Consider the following 12,994-nt stretch of genomic DNA (forward strand, 5'->3'; position numbering starts at 1 on the left):
GTTTAAAATTAGTTTTAATCACAAACAAAACCCGTTTTAGCAATCATATAAGTACTAAAGTATAATTCAATTCCAAAAACCAATAATTATTTAGATCTCTTGGGACGATCCCTACTCGCTTCATACTCCATAGTATAAGTGTTTAGTGGTTTTATAAATTATAAAATATGATGCCCACTTGACATTATTTCTAAACCTAAAGTGATGTGCATTATTTTGTGCACATGCTGAGTCGCATCATCTGCAAATAAATAACAAAATAGGGAACAAATATAATTTTATTAATTTATAAAATTTTGAGTACAATCCTCTGTAATATTCTTTACAAAGAATAAGGTCCTCTGATTTGATCTCCTTTGTTGGTATTCAAGAGCTGTTGGAGCTTGATCTTGAATCGAGTTGTTGACAATCTTTTTCAAGTATTTGTAGTGGAAGAAGATCGCCGATGATTTTTGATTGAGGGCTGATGAAGCTTGATCTCGGACAGTGTTGTGTGGTGATTCGTCAAACTTGTTGAATCACGGAGAAAGAACGGCACGATTTTGATGTGCTTGTTGTTCTTTGTTGAATTTGAGAAAGAACGGCACGGTTTTGGATATGCTTGTTAATCTTTGTCTTCAGAGATGATTTGTTCAATTTGGTGAAGAACGATATGACTTTGGATGTGCTTGTTGTTAATCACCGTGGAATTTTATGAAGAACGGCACGATTTGATGTGCTTGGTGTTCTTCGCCTTCAGGTTTGGATGTTGGGGATGAGTATTGGCAGAGTTTCTATATTTCTCTCTGGAATTTTGGATTTATGAATTCTGAATTTGTGTCTCTTCCTTCTTCCTCCAGGTTTCTATTTATAGGCTTCTTGGATTAATAGGATGATGACATGTGTCATCTCCTGATAAGGACAAAATTATAACTAGACCGGGCCAATTATATTATGAATAATTATCTTTTCATTTAATCATCTGGGCTGGGCTAATTAAATAATTTAAGTGAACCAAACTTGGACCAATTAAATAACTTAATTAAATATTAAATCCATATTTGATGGGTCAATTTGTCAAAACACAAGTCTATTAAAATTTCAGTGTCTACAGTTTTAAACTAACTCACCTTAATAGCATGGAAAATATTTTTTAATTCTTATTTTTTCTCCGATCTTCTAATCTTTTCTTCCTCTATTCTATGTGTTATTTTTTCTAAGACTTCATTTGGTTAGATGGAATCAATAAGAAAAGAAAGGAACTAAAGAGAGAGTTTTTAATTTTTTTGAAGTTTAGATAGAAGGAAAGAGAAACACATTGAAAATTAGTTTCCTACACTCAGCTATTTTTCCCTAAAACTTTTCTCACACAAAACACGTAAAAAATATTATTTTCAGATTAAAGAAACGCCTTTTTATTTGACATACCTATTTTATCCAAAAATTTAATCATGTAAAACAACTTATTTCTGGGTTTCAAAGAGGCAACTTCTTTCATGGCTTCTTTCTTTATTTTTCTATTGGGTTTCTTTGTGTGTGTCATAAACTACTATATGGCAAGGAGGCTCATCTGTTAGGGGTGGCAATTCGTGTTGTGTTAGAATATGGTATTCTATTATATGATCGAGTCAACACGAACACAATAAGATTATTATTTGTGTCAAAAAACTATGACACGAACACGACACGATTATTACACGGGTAACATGACATGATACGCATAACCCATTTAATAAATGGATCAAGTCTCGATACGACACAACAAGACATGTTTAAGTCATTTCTGACATGAATAAAACAAGTTTATTTCACTCGTTTAGCTGAACGAGTCATTTTTAACATGAACATGACACATTTATATGATGCATTTAGTTAAACGAGTTATAAACTTGTTAGAATATTAAACACGAACACGACATATTAATTTAATTATCGTGTTAATTTAAGTCGAAACAATTATAATACAAACACGATTAATCTAGATCCAAACCCTCTTATCCCTTGTCCTGTTCGTAAATATTATCACCCCTCTCTGAGGTACGCTATCCAAGAGAATTCTAACGTTTTCTTTCATTCTCAGATCTAATCCTTGATAATAATATACAAGTGTAAAACTCAAACAAGATGCTAACTTCTAAATGGAATTTCTTGATTTTTTTCTTGCATTGTCGCTCTTTCTGGTAACACATTTAAAATGACATTGTTATTCCATATAACATACTTACAACATGATGTTCGATCTATTTTCACAGTAACACATCATATCTAGTGAATATAAATAATTATATTATTAAATTTAATAATTTACTATTTATTTACTTAAAATGGATACCATCAAACACATTCAATTTTTTTAGGCATTTGAAATCATAAGGTTACTTTTAGCATGTTGAATCACTTCTTTTCACTCTCTTGTTATCCAAACTAACAAATTGATATTTTCCTACAATTTTTTTGAATAAATTTTCATACTCACCAAATGTATACTAAAAAATCACTTTTCTTTTCATTAATTCACTTCACTTTTTTTTTATCTTTCTTTTCATCTAACCAAAACAGAGCTTAAACAAATATTTTATCTTTCTTTCGTATTTTATGTTTCTTATTCAATTACAGCTTCTCAGATTTTAATGATCCGAAAATTCTTTAAATTTTATAAGGGTTAAAAGGTATGCAAAATGCACAATTGTCATTGTGCATGTATATATATATCATTATTATATCTGCAAGATCATCACTGTTAGCTTAATTTTCGAAAAAGTGTCGTAGTGATATATATGTACCACATCAAGGAAAAAGAAACTCACAAGGACTATGAATGGTTTAGCAAAAATATGCATGTATCTGTGAAAAATTATTAGATAGTATGTGGACCATTGATTTCAGTTCAATGACGTGGTGACACACATGAGTAAGTGTATCGATTTTAGGTCAAAATTAAGATAGTTTTGGGACCAATCAGGTCAATGGTGTGCAGACACATAAGTAAGTGTGTCGATTTTATGTCAACATCAATTCACTTTTTGCTTATGTATCACTGTGCGATTGGCCGGACTACCTAATAATTTCTAGAACTGTATCTGCACACTTGAACCACATCAATGCACATGCACCGAGCTGTAGCAAACAGGTACTTGTGCCAGCTTTAAAAAAACAGCTTGCAACAACTTAAAGTTCAGTAGCAAACAAATCCATGATTTCTCTTGGAACTTTTATATCGGCATTATTGTTTTTGTTGGTAGTTGTAGTGTGTGTGTGTGATAGATAGATAGAGAGAGAGAGAGAGAGAGAGAGAGAGAGATTTGTACAAGAGTTATATTTCTTATATTCCTATAGGGCTTTGGTTTGAAACCCCAATTTTGGTTTACAAATATGATACAAATACAAACCGATAAAGAGTACCTCATAAAACTCAACACATAGTGACTACAAAACTGATGAGTTTTAAGGGTCCTTAGAACTACAACACGTAGTGTTAACAATCACAACAGCCTGACCTGCAAGTAAATAATTAAATAAAGTTAACACATTTGTTTACATGTCGGGTTATGATTAGCCGGGACCATAGTACTCGTTCGAACATAGAAGCATAGAGATGCAGACCCTCATGATATAGAGCTTCCCCTTCTGTTGTCTGAAACTTCTCTTCCACTTGGAAAATCTCTCTCCCATCCTTCCCATTTATTATAAGTCCCTAATCCTTCTGAGTCTTTGTTGGACTAAGACCTAATTTATATACACAATTGAGATACTATATTTTTATGTCTCTGTTGTATATTGGATCAAAATTTAGACTTGGAGGGCTTGTAGATGGTCCACATGTACCCTAACAATTCATCGGAGTCACGTGCCCTTTCTCTGATCTCCAAATTTGAAGTTAAAGTTCTTCTCAATCAGTTAAACTTGCCGGCCACTGATCATTTACACCCACTCGTGTTAAAGCAGGTTTGAGTTCCAAATATGAAGTTAAAGATCTTCTCAATCAGTTAAACATGAACCTTATCTAATTATCTTGCTTTGCTGCCAAACCCCACATCAACTCCTTTTCTTGGACAACATTTTTTCTTCTCTGAAAATTTGGGAGAAAGAGAGACATCTGTTGAACCTTTTAGGAGACCCCAAGAGTGACCCCATCCCTACTTCAACAAGAACCTCACATGTAGTACAAAGGCAGATAATGATTTGAGGGTGAAGTTTTTTGAACAACAATAAGATAAAATTTTTAAAAATGTTATAATTAAAAATTAATACTTATTGATATTTTCATGAAAATTGTTCATACTTCTTCTATTTAGAATAATTTTTTCAAGGATAAAGTGGGAAAAACATCTCTAAGGTTTACATTTTGGACAAATATCACCTCTATCATTTATGTTGTGTACATAACTCCTTAAGTAAGAAAATTAGGCAAAGAATGGCTTGAAGTCATTGTTAAGATATAAAATTTCAAAAATGCCCTTATCTCTTCCAATATACCCTTATATATATATTACCTTATACACACACACACACATATTGAACCGACGTCAGACATATCAAGTTGTCGCCGCTATTCCATTACCAGCGGCAATGATGATGAAGAATAAACTCAAAAAAAAGAAAAGAAAAGAGGACAGATTAGTCATTTCACATTTAATTAGTTTTTTTTTTTTTTTTTACCTATTTTTTTATTCAGTTATAGATGACACTTTAGTCTTTTTAATATTTAGGTCATTGTTTACTCTAAAATTGAATGTTAGTGACTTTTTAGAACAAACAAAAGGGACTTATACACTCTATATGTATACTATATGAGTGTTTTTCGCTCACAACCTTTTTTCAATGAATACTTTCACTTCAAATATTATTGTGGTAACGTATTAAAAGCAACCCAATTACTAATATACTCTATTGTACATATATGTATATATGATAAGGAAACTGAAATGATGAGGGAGTCCAGGCAATAATCATCATCCACGGATATAAGGGTATTAACGTCTCATGAAATCTGTCTAGAAATCGTAACAATAATGAAAGGAATTTTAATGCCAAACATAATTGCTAAATAATCTCCTATAAGAAAGAGTTCGGTCAACTCAAGAAAAAGGGCATTAAAAAAAAAACACTTTTAATTATGTGATACTCGAGTACAAAAAAGTTGTGTTAATCGAGCGCAACAAGGTCTTTTTGTAATAATCAAGTACTAACTTGATTGTTGGAATGTCTCGTTATTATAAGAAGACCGTGTTGATTCGGATCGTGCCTGAATTATGTATCAACAGTATATATATATATATATAGATATATATAAATTTAAGGGATTTTGTTAAAAATTTAATAGGGGCGTTAATAAAATTAAAAATATACATATATAGATATGTAATATAAATAAATGAAAATTGATCGGGGCCCTATATATTTGGCTCCATCCATGCTCCCGTGAGCTATCAAATCCCATTTCTATGGGGGTCACATTGGTAAGCTTTCCTTGATTTAATGAATCAAAATTTAACATAATGTGCTCCCAAGTCATAAGATTTCAATCAATGGTCCCATTCCACGCGTTTAACCATGTCCCAATGTCATGTTAAAGAATGGCAGGCAAGAAATCATACCTTATCCTAAAGCAGAAGATCAAATTAAGGATAAGATCTTTAATGGGCACATAAATCAGACCTGTGGGATCATGAAATACTGATATCCAGCTAATTCCAAATCCTGCTTGGAGGCTTAGTCAATGCCAACAAGGATCAAAATAGACATATAGACCCAACATTGCAAAGGTCCCATGACATTTGGATAATATACACTTGGTAGAGCATGAAAAGTAGGATAAGAGTCTTCACAAAGGCACAACTAGCTTCAACCATTGGAATATTATGTTTTATTGAACTCAAAAGAGAGAGAGAAGGAAATATCCAAGCTGGTGGCAGTCTTTGTTTGTTGCTTTTTTGGCAGAGTTTTGGAAGTACATTAATGGGGAAGTACCTGATCTGTAATGCAGGATATGACTACTTATACACCACAATCACAGACATTCCCCCTCAGAGGAACCACGTGGACACATAGAGAAATATTTTTTTCCGTTGGATTGTTTATGCTCAATAATTTGGTTATATGTCCACTCGTGTCTCTCTATCTATATATACCCTCTATAAAAACTTATTTATATGAATATATATTAGGGTAATTTATACAAACTTTTCTTATAATTTATCCTAATTACAGAGATCTTCTTTCGGATTTGAGAATTTATTCGAATTTCTCTTAAATTTTAAAATATCTTACACGGACTTCCTTTATGTGTGACTGGCAGTCAAATACACTACGAATCTAACTAATTTACTGAAATGTCCTTAAATTTCTATGGTAAATGACTGAAATACCCTATATATATATAGAGAGAGAGAGAGAGAGAGAGATGATATGAGAGTTGACGATGCTGAGAAAATGCCGGAGGAGAAGCTGATCGAAGCCACAGCCGCAGCAGCAGAAGCAGAGTTGCGAGTGTGATGGCGGATCGAGATCCTAACCGAAGAAGAAAGGTGGATCGGAGAAGTTAGCAGTGCATGGTGTCCATGATTTTTCGGCCGAATGAGGCGCCGTAAAACGCCGTCCACAATCGTGAGTGCCCACCGTTGGCGTGAGTTTTTTCTGATTAGATAAATATTCAACAATTTCTTTTGAGAGTGAGTACTGGAATGATACCTGCTTCTGGCATAGATAGACTGATTAGGTACAGCCATAAGCATGGATGTGTCATAGAAACAGGTTAGCAACTGCATGAATCCATCAAACAAACAGCATAACTTGACAGCCTCAATTCATTCTTACATTAAAAACCTCATACTTCATAACTTTTTAACCCACATATATATATATATATATATATATATCCAAAATTATAAATCAGCAACACAAATGTAGATCCAATCACATTAAGCAATCCAATCATCAAATGGGAAATAAAATTGCTGTTAGTCATTTCAATCAATCACCAACTTTTAAATCCAAAATTATAAATCAACAGCACAAATTTATAACCAACTTCTGACTTGCTATTCGTCTCCTTTTGCAATTCTCAATAACCAAGCTTTTCATCAACATCTATCTTCTCAATCCTCATTCGATCTCAATTATAAAAAAAAATCACAATCAAGAACCAAAAAAAAAAATCAAAACTTGCAATCTGGGTATCCAAAAAAAGCATTGCCAAGACATGCCCTTTAAGATCATAACACTTTGTAGTATAAAAATTGAAAAAAAAAAAAAAAAAAAAAAGTACAAATTGGGTAATTCTCAATAACCAAGCTTTTCATCAACATCTATCTTCTCAATCCTCATTCGATCTCAATTATAAAAAAAAATCACAATCAAGAACCAAAAAAAAAAATCAAAACTTGCAATCTGGGTATCCAAAAAAAGCATTGCCAAGACATGCCCATTTAAGATCATAACACTTTGTAGTATAAAAATTGAAAAAAAAAAAAAAAAAAAAAAAAAAAAAAAAAGTACAAATTGGGTAATTCAAGAAATGCAAAATTATTACTTAGCAAGACATAATCAAAACACTTCCAAATTTCAGGAATTGAAGAAACTAGTGTGAAATATATTTTTGTAATTGACATATTTCGGTAACAAAATAAGTCCTAGTCCGAGTTGTAATTTTAGTTACCATATCAGATTCGATATCGACTGCGGAATTGGAAGGTTGTTTAGAAGAGAAAAGTACTGTTGTTTATCGAAAAGGAAAGAACAACACATTAGGAGATTGTTTCCCACTTAGGACACAAATACCTATAAAGTATATTTCCAGAGTTTCCAAAAACAGAAAATCCAAGTTCAAATTGGATTTTAAGTGAACCGGTACCTGAATTTGGGAACCGGTTCAAGAAGTTGAAATTCGAGAAATTCCATTTTGTCCTTTAGGAACCGATACCAAGATTTGGGAACCGGTTCCAGAAGTCCTGATAGTATCAAGATTTCAGTTTCTTTGTTCTTTTTGATTCCTTAAGTCCTTTGCACGAAATTTCCTTTATTTTCAGAAGGAATAGGACTTTGCAAACCTCTATATAAACCTTGTCATACACATAGGTTTATTCCCGACTTTTGCACTATCAAGTTATTATTCTTAAAAGCCTTAGGAAGATTTTTGTTTCAGAAATTCTTAGAGAATTTTCTGTTTATCTTTCTAGAACACATACACATAAACACATAGTGAGTTTAGAGTTGTGGTGTTCAAATCCTGATCGTGATCACACAGTTACATCTACATCGATCAGACAAAAGCAGATCTACTTCTATATAGAATTCATACGATTGAAGAACAGAAATAAAAACGATCACATTTTGAAAAGGTTGGAGTATTCGAGGAGTGTTGTCTAATCTATGTGTTACTCTTCTACAAATATCAAGTATAAGCCTGAGGTTAAGTTGCTGTTGAACGGGGAGTCGCAAAGTTTGAGAATTGTCAGCAATTGGTGTTTGGTAGAACGATAGGGTGTAAGCCAGAGTCAAAGTTCAATGTACTTTGTTTCAAGTATAGTGGATCGGTTTACTTTAGATTACACAGTCCATGAGGTTTTGTTCCACACAAACAGTTGACGTATTTTATCAAATGAGGTTTACTCACTAAAATCCTGGTGTCATTTCTAACTTTTACTTTGCTTTATTTTATCTGCATGTGATTAATTGTTTAATTACTAAAATAAAGAAAGTTAGAAAAACACAAGATCTGTTTTCAAAATAATCAGAACTTTCTAAAATATTCCGTTGCGTACAACTAACAACTACAATGTAGGTAATTAAAGAAATGCAAAAGTATGACTTGGATATCGAAATTGAGGTTAAAAGAGCTAAGAAATTACTATAAAAGTATGAGTAAGCACCAGGTGAAGAATAGAGGACACAAAACCCAAAACATGGAAGCCGACGTCAGTAATTTACAGAAGTCAATGGCTGGAAATTTCTGCAACAACAAATCACAATAGCCAAACCTAATCGCAAAATTCATACCCAGAAACCCAATCGTTCGCAGTCACCGTTCCTTTTGCCTGAATCGCTGAGAATTGAAGGGACCCAAACTTCTCTCTGGTTGCTGTCCTCGTCACAGCCACCGTGTCTTCACTGTCGGAATTTTTGATATTTGCTCGCTAATCAAAAGCTTGCCCGCCGATTATATCACTGCCTTCGCTGGAGCTCGTTGTTAGGAGCATTCTCTGGTCGCTGTCTTTTTTTGGTCCGGGGAGTTTCCATCATCTATTACATTACCGATGGTACAAGACATATATTAAATAATACAGAAAGTGTACAGAGTTAGATGGAGGGTAAAATGGGCATTTTACTTAATTTAGTACATGGCATCAGTGCATTCTGTCATTGATTGACATTGACTCTAACAAAAGGGAAGTTTGTGTAGATCAGTTTCATTTTTAAGGGAGGTCCGAGTAAATTCCCAAACCAAAAGGGAGGTCCCTATAATTATGGTAAACTATAAGGGAGGTTCGTGTAAATTACCCTATATAATATTATATAAATATGTATTTAGTGTACAATACAATGTGCCCCCACTTAAATGAATTTCTGGCTAGATTGATAAATCTCTTAGGATTGAAGAATGCAAATGCAGGCTACGGAGGTGGAGGGGGTTGGTAGCATTACAAATATTAGAGTTTCGGAAAGTAAGAGGTGGGCCAACAATGGAGTTTTGCGCAAGTGAGGGAGGTTGTTCGCGATGATGTAGAGTCGTAGAGAGAAAAAAACGATCGTGTGCTTACTCTCAGGAGTAGATATTTAGTGCATCATGTGCTAAGTTAATTAGAGCCGTGTGTGATATGTACATGCACGGCTCTGATTAGCCCGGTGTATCGGCGTATCGAATACCCACTCAACTCTCAGCTGTATTTTGTTTGATAACCCGCAAAAAGACCCAGTAATCTATTAATAATTCATTTTTAAATTTTTATCAATTTTATACTGATGTCAATTTTTAATTGGCCACATAACATATAAGAACGAACCTCCATGTTATATGGTCCAAGGCAAATATTAGTTTTTAATTTTTTACCAAACGATTACAATTATTATGAAACGGGTTTTCTGGGCTTAAAAGCCCGGTCTACGGCTATAGGAAGCCCAGCCATACACCACCTAAATTTAATCAGTGACATAATATATATGTATATATTTCCTCCACGAACAATTTGTTTACATGATAAGCAACAGTGCCACCAACAGAGTCGAATCCTTGTAAAAGGTGCTCATGATCGCGTCTCATGAACATTGCTCTCAGACCCAACTCATTCCTTCGCCTTTCAATCCCTTTCCCTCCAGTCTCACCCCAAAATCTGAAATGGGTCTCCACTGCAGCAACCAAAACTCCTCCACAAGTTCCTCCACGCCCAGAAGACCACCTTCGTGCGTTCTTCAATACTGGAAAGGATAAAACACCACTCGATCAAGAGCTTGCACTCGTCTCGGCATTGAAGTCTTGTTCATCCCTTTTGGCTATCTCTCAAGGCCAGCAAATCCACAGTTTTGTCTTTAAATCCGGCCGTGACTCGAACATTTTCATCCAGAATAGTTTGATTAACATCTATGCGAAATGTGGGTTCATGGACGATGCTGAATCGATGCTTGACTCCTCGTCTGTGTTAGATTCTGTGTCTTATAATATTATGATTGCTGGGTATGTGAAATGTCGCCGGTTGGACCATGCACGTAGACTGTTTGATGAAATGCCCCTGAAAGGGTGCGTTTCGTATACTACTATGATAATGGGTTTGGCCCAAAATGGTTGTTGGCATGAAGCAATTGAGGTTTTTAAGGATATGTGGTTCGCAGGTGTGACTCCGAATGCGGTGACTATGTCAAGCGTAATCTCAGCGTACTCGCATTTAGGTGGCATTTGGAACTGTCGATTGCTTCACGCGTTGGTGTATAAAATTGGGCTTGAAATGCTTATTCTTGTTGCAACTAATTTGGTTCGCATGTATTGTGTTTGTTCAAGTGTCCTGGAGGCCAGAATTTTATTTGATGAGATGCCTGAAAAGAATACAGTTTCCTGGAATGTAATGTTAAATGGGTATTCAAAAGCCGGACTTATTGATTTGGCTAGAGATTTGTTTGAGAGGATTCCCGTAAGAGATGTGATTTCATGGGGTACTATGATCGACGGCTTTGTGCAAGTAGGAAGGTTGAGTGAAGCTTTAAACATGTATCGGGCAATGCTATGCACCGGATTGAGTCCCAATGATGTTCTGATTGTGGATATACTGTCCGCTTGTGGACAATCAACAGCCTTCAGTGAGGGCCAGCAAATTCACAGTACAATCATAAAGACAGGCCTCAATTGTTATGACTTCATGCAAGCAACAATTATCCATTTTTATGCCGCTTGCCGCCAAGTCAACCTTGCTCGTTTGCAATTTGAGCTAGGCAGCAAGGACCATCTGTCATCTTGGAATGCCCTCATTGCCGGATTCATAAGAAATGGAATGATTGACCATGCAAGACAATTATTTAATGAGATGCCTGAAAGAGATGTTTTTTCATGGAGTTCAATGATATCTGGTTACTCACAGAGTGAGCAGCCTAATATGGCTGTAGTACTCTTTCATGAAATGGTTGCAAGTGGTATCAAACCAAATGAAATTACAATGGTAAGTGTCCTTTCTGCAATTGCTACTTCGGGTACATTGGAAGAGGGAAGGCGTGCCCATGAATACATATTCCACAACTCTATCCCTCCTAATGACAATTTAAGCGCAGCAATCATTGACATGTATGCCAAATGTGGGAGCATCAAAACTGCCTTGGAAGTCTTCCATCAGATCCGAAACAAGACCTCCTCTGTCTCGCCATGGAATGCGATTATTTGTGGGCTGGCCATGCATGGGGACGCAGAGTTGTCTCTTAAAATATTCTGTGACTTGCAGAGCCGTAAAATTGAACTCAATTCGATTACATTTATCGGAGTCTTGAGTGCGTGCTGCCATGCTGGATTGGTGAAAGCAGGAGAGGGACATTTTAAGAGCATGAAGAGTGTGTATGGCGTAGATCCAAATATCAAGCATTATGGTTGTATGGTGGATCTTTTGGGCAGAGCCGGGAGATTAGAAGAAGCAGAGGAGCTAATAAATAGCATGCCTATGAGAGCAGATGTTGTGATATGGGGCACATTGTTGGCGGCATGTAGAACGCATGGGAACTTGGAAATAGGGGAAAGGGCAGCCGAGAGCTTGGCAAGGGTGGAAGCATCTCATGGGGGAGGTAGAGTTCTTCTATCCAACATTTATGCAGATGCAGGGAGGTGGGACGATGCATTTTTGGTAAGACGGGCAATGCAAAGCCAGAGAGTGATGAAGTGCCCCGGGTACAGTGGTGTCGTGTGATGTTGTAACGAGGTTCTAGTACATTGTCAAGAACTTCACCTCAACTTGGGCACACGAATGACTGTTCTTTTCGGAAAAATGATTTTTGTTAAATGGATCCAGTGTCACCATGCAGACTGACAAGTCTGAGGATGCATATTTGACTCTGAAAGCAGTAGCAAACAGATCTGTCTTCTATCTCTCCCTCCCAACACAATACAAACTTGTGTTTTGATATGTGCATTGTATCAATGCTTTAAAATTTTTAGCAAAATTACCGAATATGTTGACATTTATTTTAATCCAACATGAAATTTCAGCAACTCCTGGTACTTTTTGCTGTGCAAAGTTGATATTTTTTCATCCAAGTGTAGTCAATTCAGCATCCGGGTCAGGCCACGGAGTTTGATAGCAACACGTTGCAGTATATGGATCTAAAACGGTTCAAGTACCTGCAAAAGCCTGGTAAGTTGTTGGCCGGAGGAACTTAGGCTTCGTTTGGATTCATGGAATTGGAAAAAGAAACGAAAGGGAGAGACAATAGTTTTCATTGTTTAATTTGTAAAAGGAATAGCTTATCCCTCCAAATTTATCCGAGAACAGCTAGCAACTTAAGTGAATCTTTCCTAATACCAAAAATATATTTAACATTTTAAAGAATA

At 35.3% G+C, this 12,994-nt stretch overlaps 1 protein-coding gene across 1 annotated transcript; it reads left to right on the forward strand.

The window, feature by feature from the left end:
- The first annotated feature begins 10,013 nt into the window (after nt 1–10,013).
- LOC132295864 (pentatricopeptide repeat-containing protein At5g19020, mitochondrial) lies at nt 10,014–12,664 on the forward strand. Its single transcript, XM_059794132.1, has one exon. The coding sequence runs from the start codon at nt 10,236–10,238 to the stop codon at nt 12,351–12,353; it is 2,118 nt and encodes a 705-aa protein (XP_059650115.1). The 5' UTR covers nt 10,014–10,235; the 3' UTR covers nt 12,354–12,664.
- Nucleotides 12,665–12,994: the final 330 nt, after the last annotated feature.

Source organism: Cornus florida, unplaced genomic scaffold (assembly GCF_030987335.1).
Source record: "Cornus florida cultivar Cherokee Brave unplaced genomic scaffold, ASM3098733v1 CherokeeBrave_3.0.0_Hap2_Chr01, whole genome shotgun sequence".
In the NCBI taxonomy this organism is placed as follows: Eukaryota; Viridiplantae; Streptophyta; class Magnoliopsida; order Cornales; family Cornaceae; genus Cornus; species Cornus florida.

Bases quoted from the DNA above. Each gene is read 5' to 3' on its own strand.
- LOC132295864 (XM_059794132.1), top strand. From the start codon at position 10,236: ATGAACATTGCTCTCAGACCCAACTCATTCCTTCGCCTTTCAATCCCT.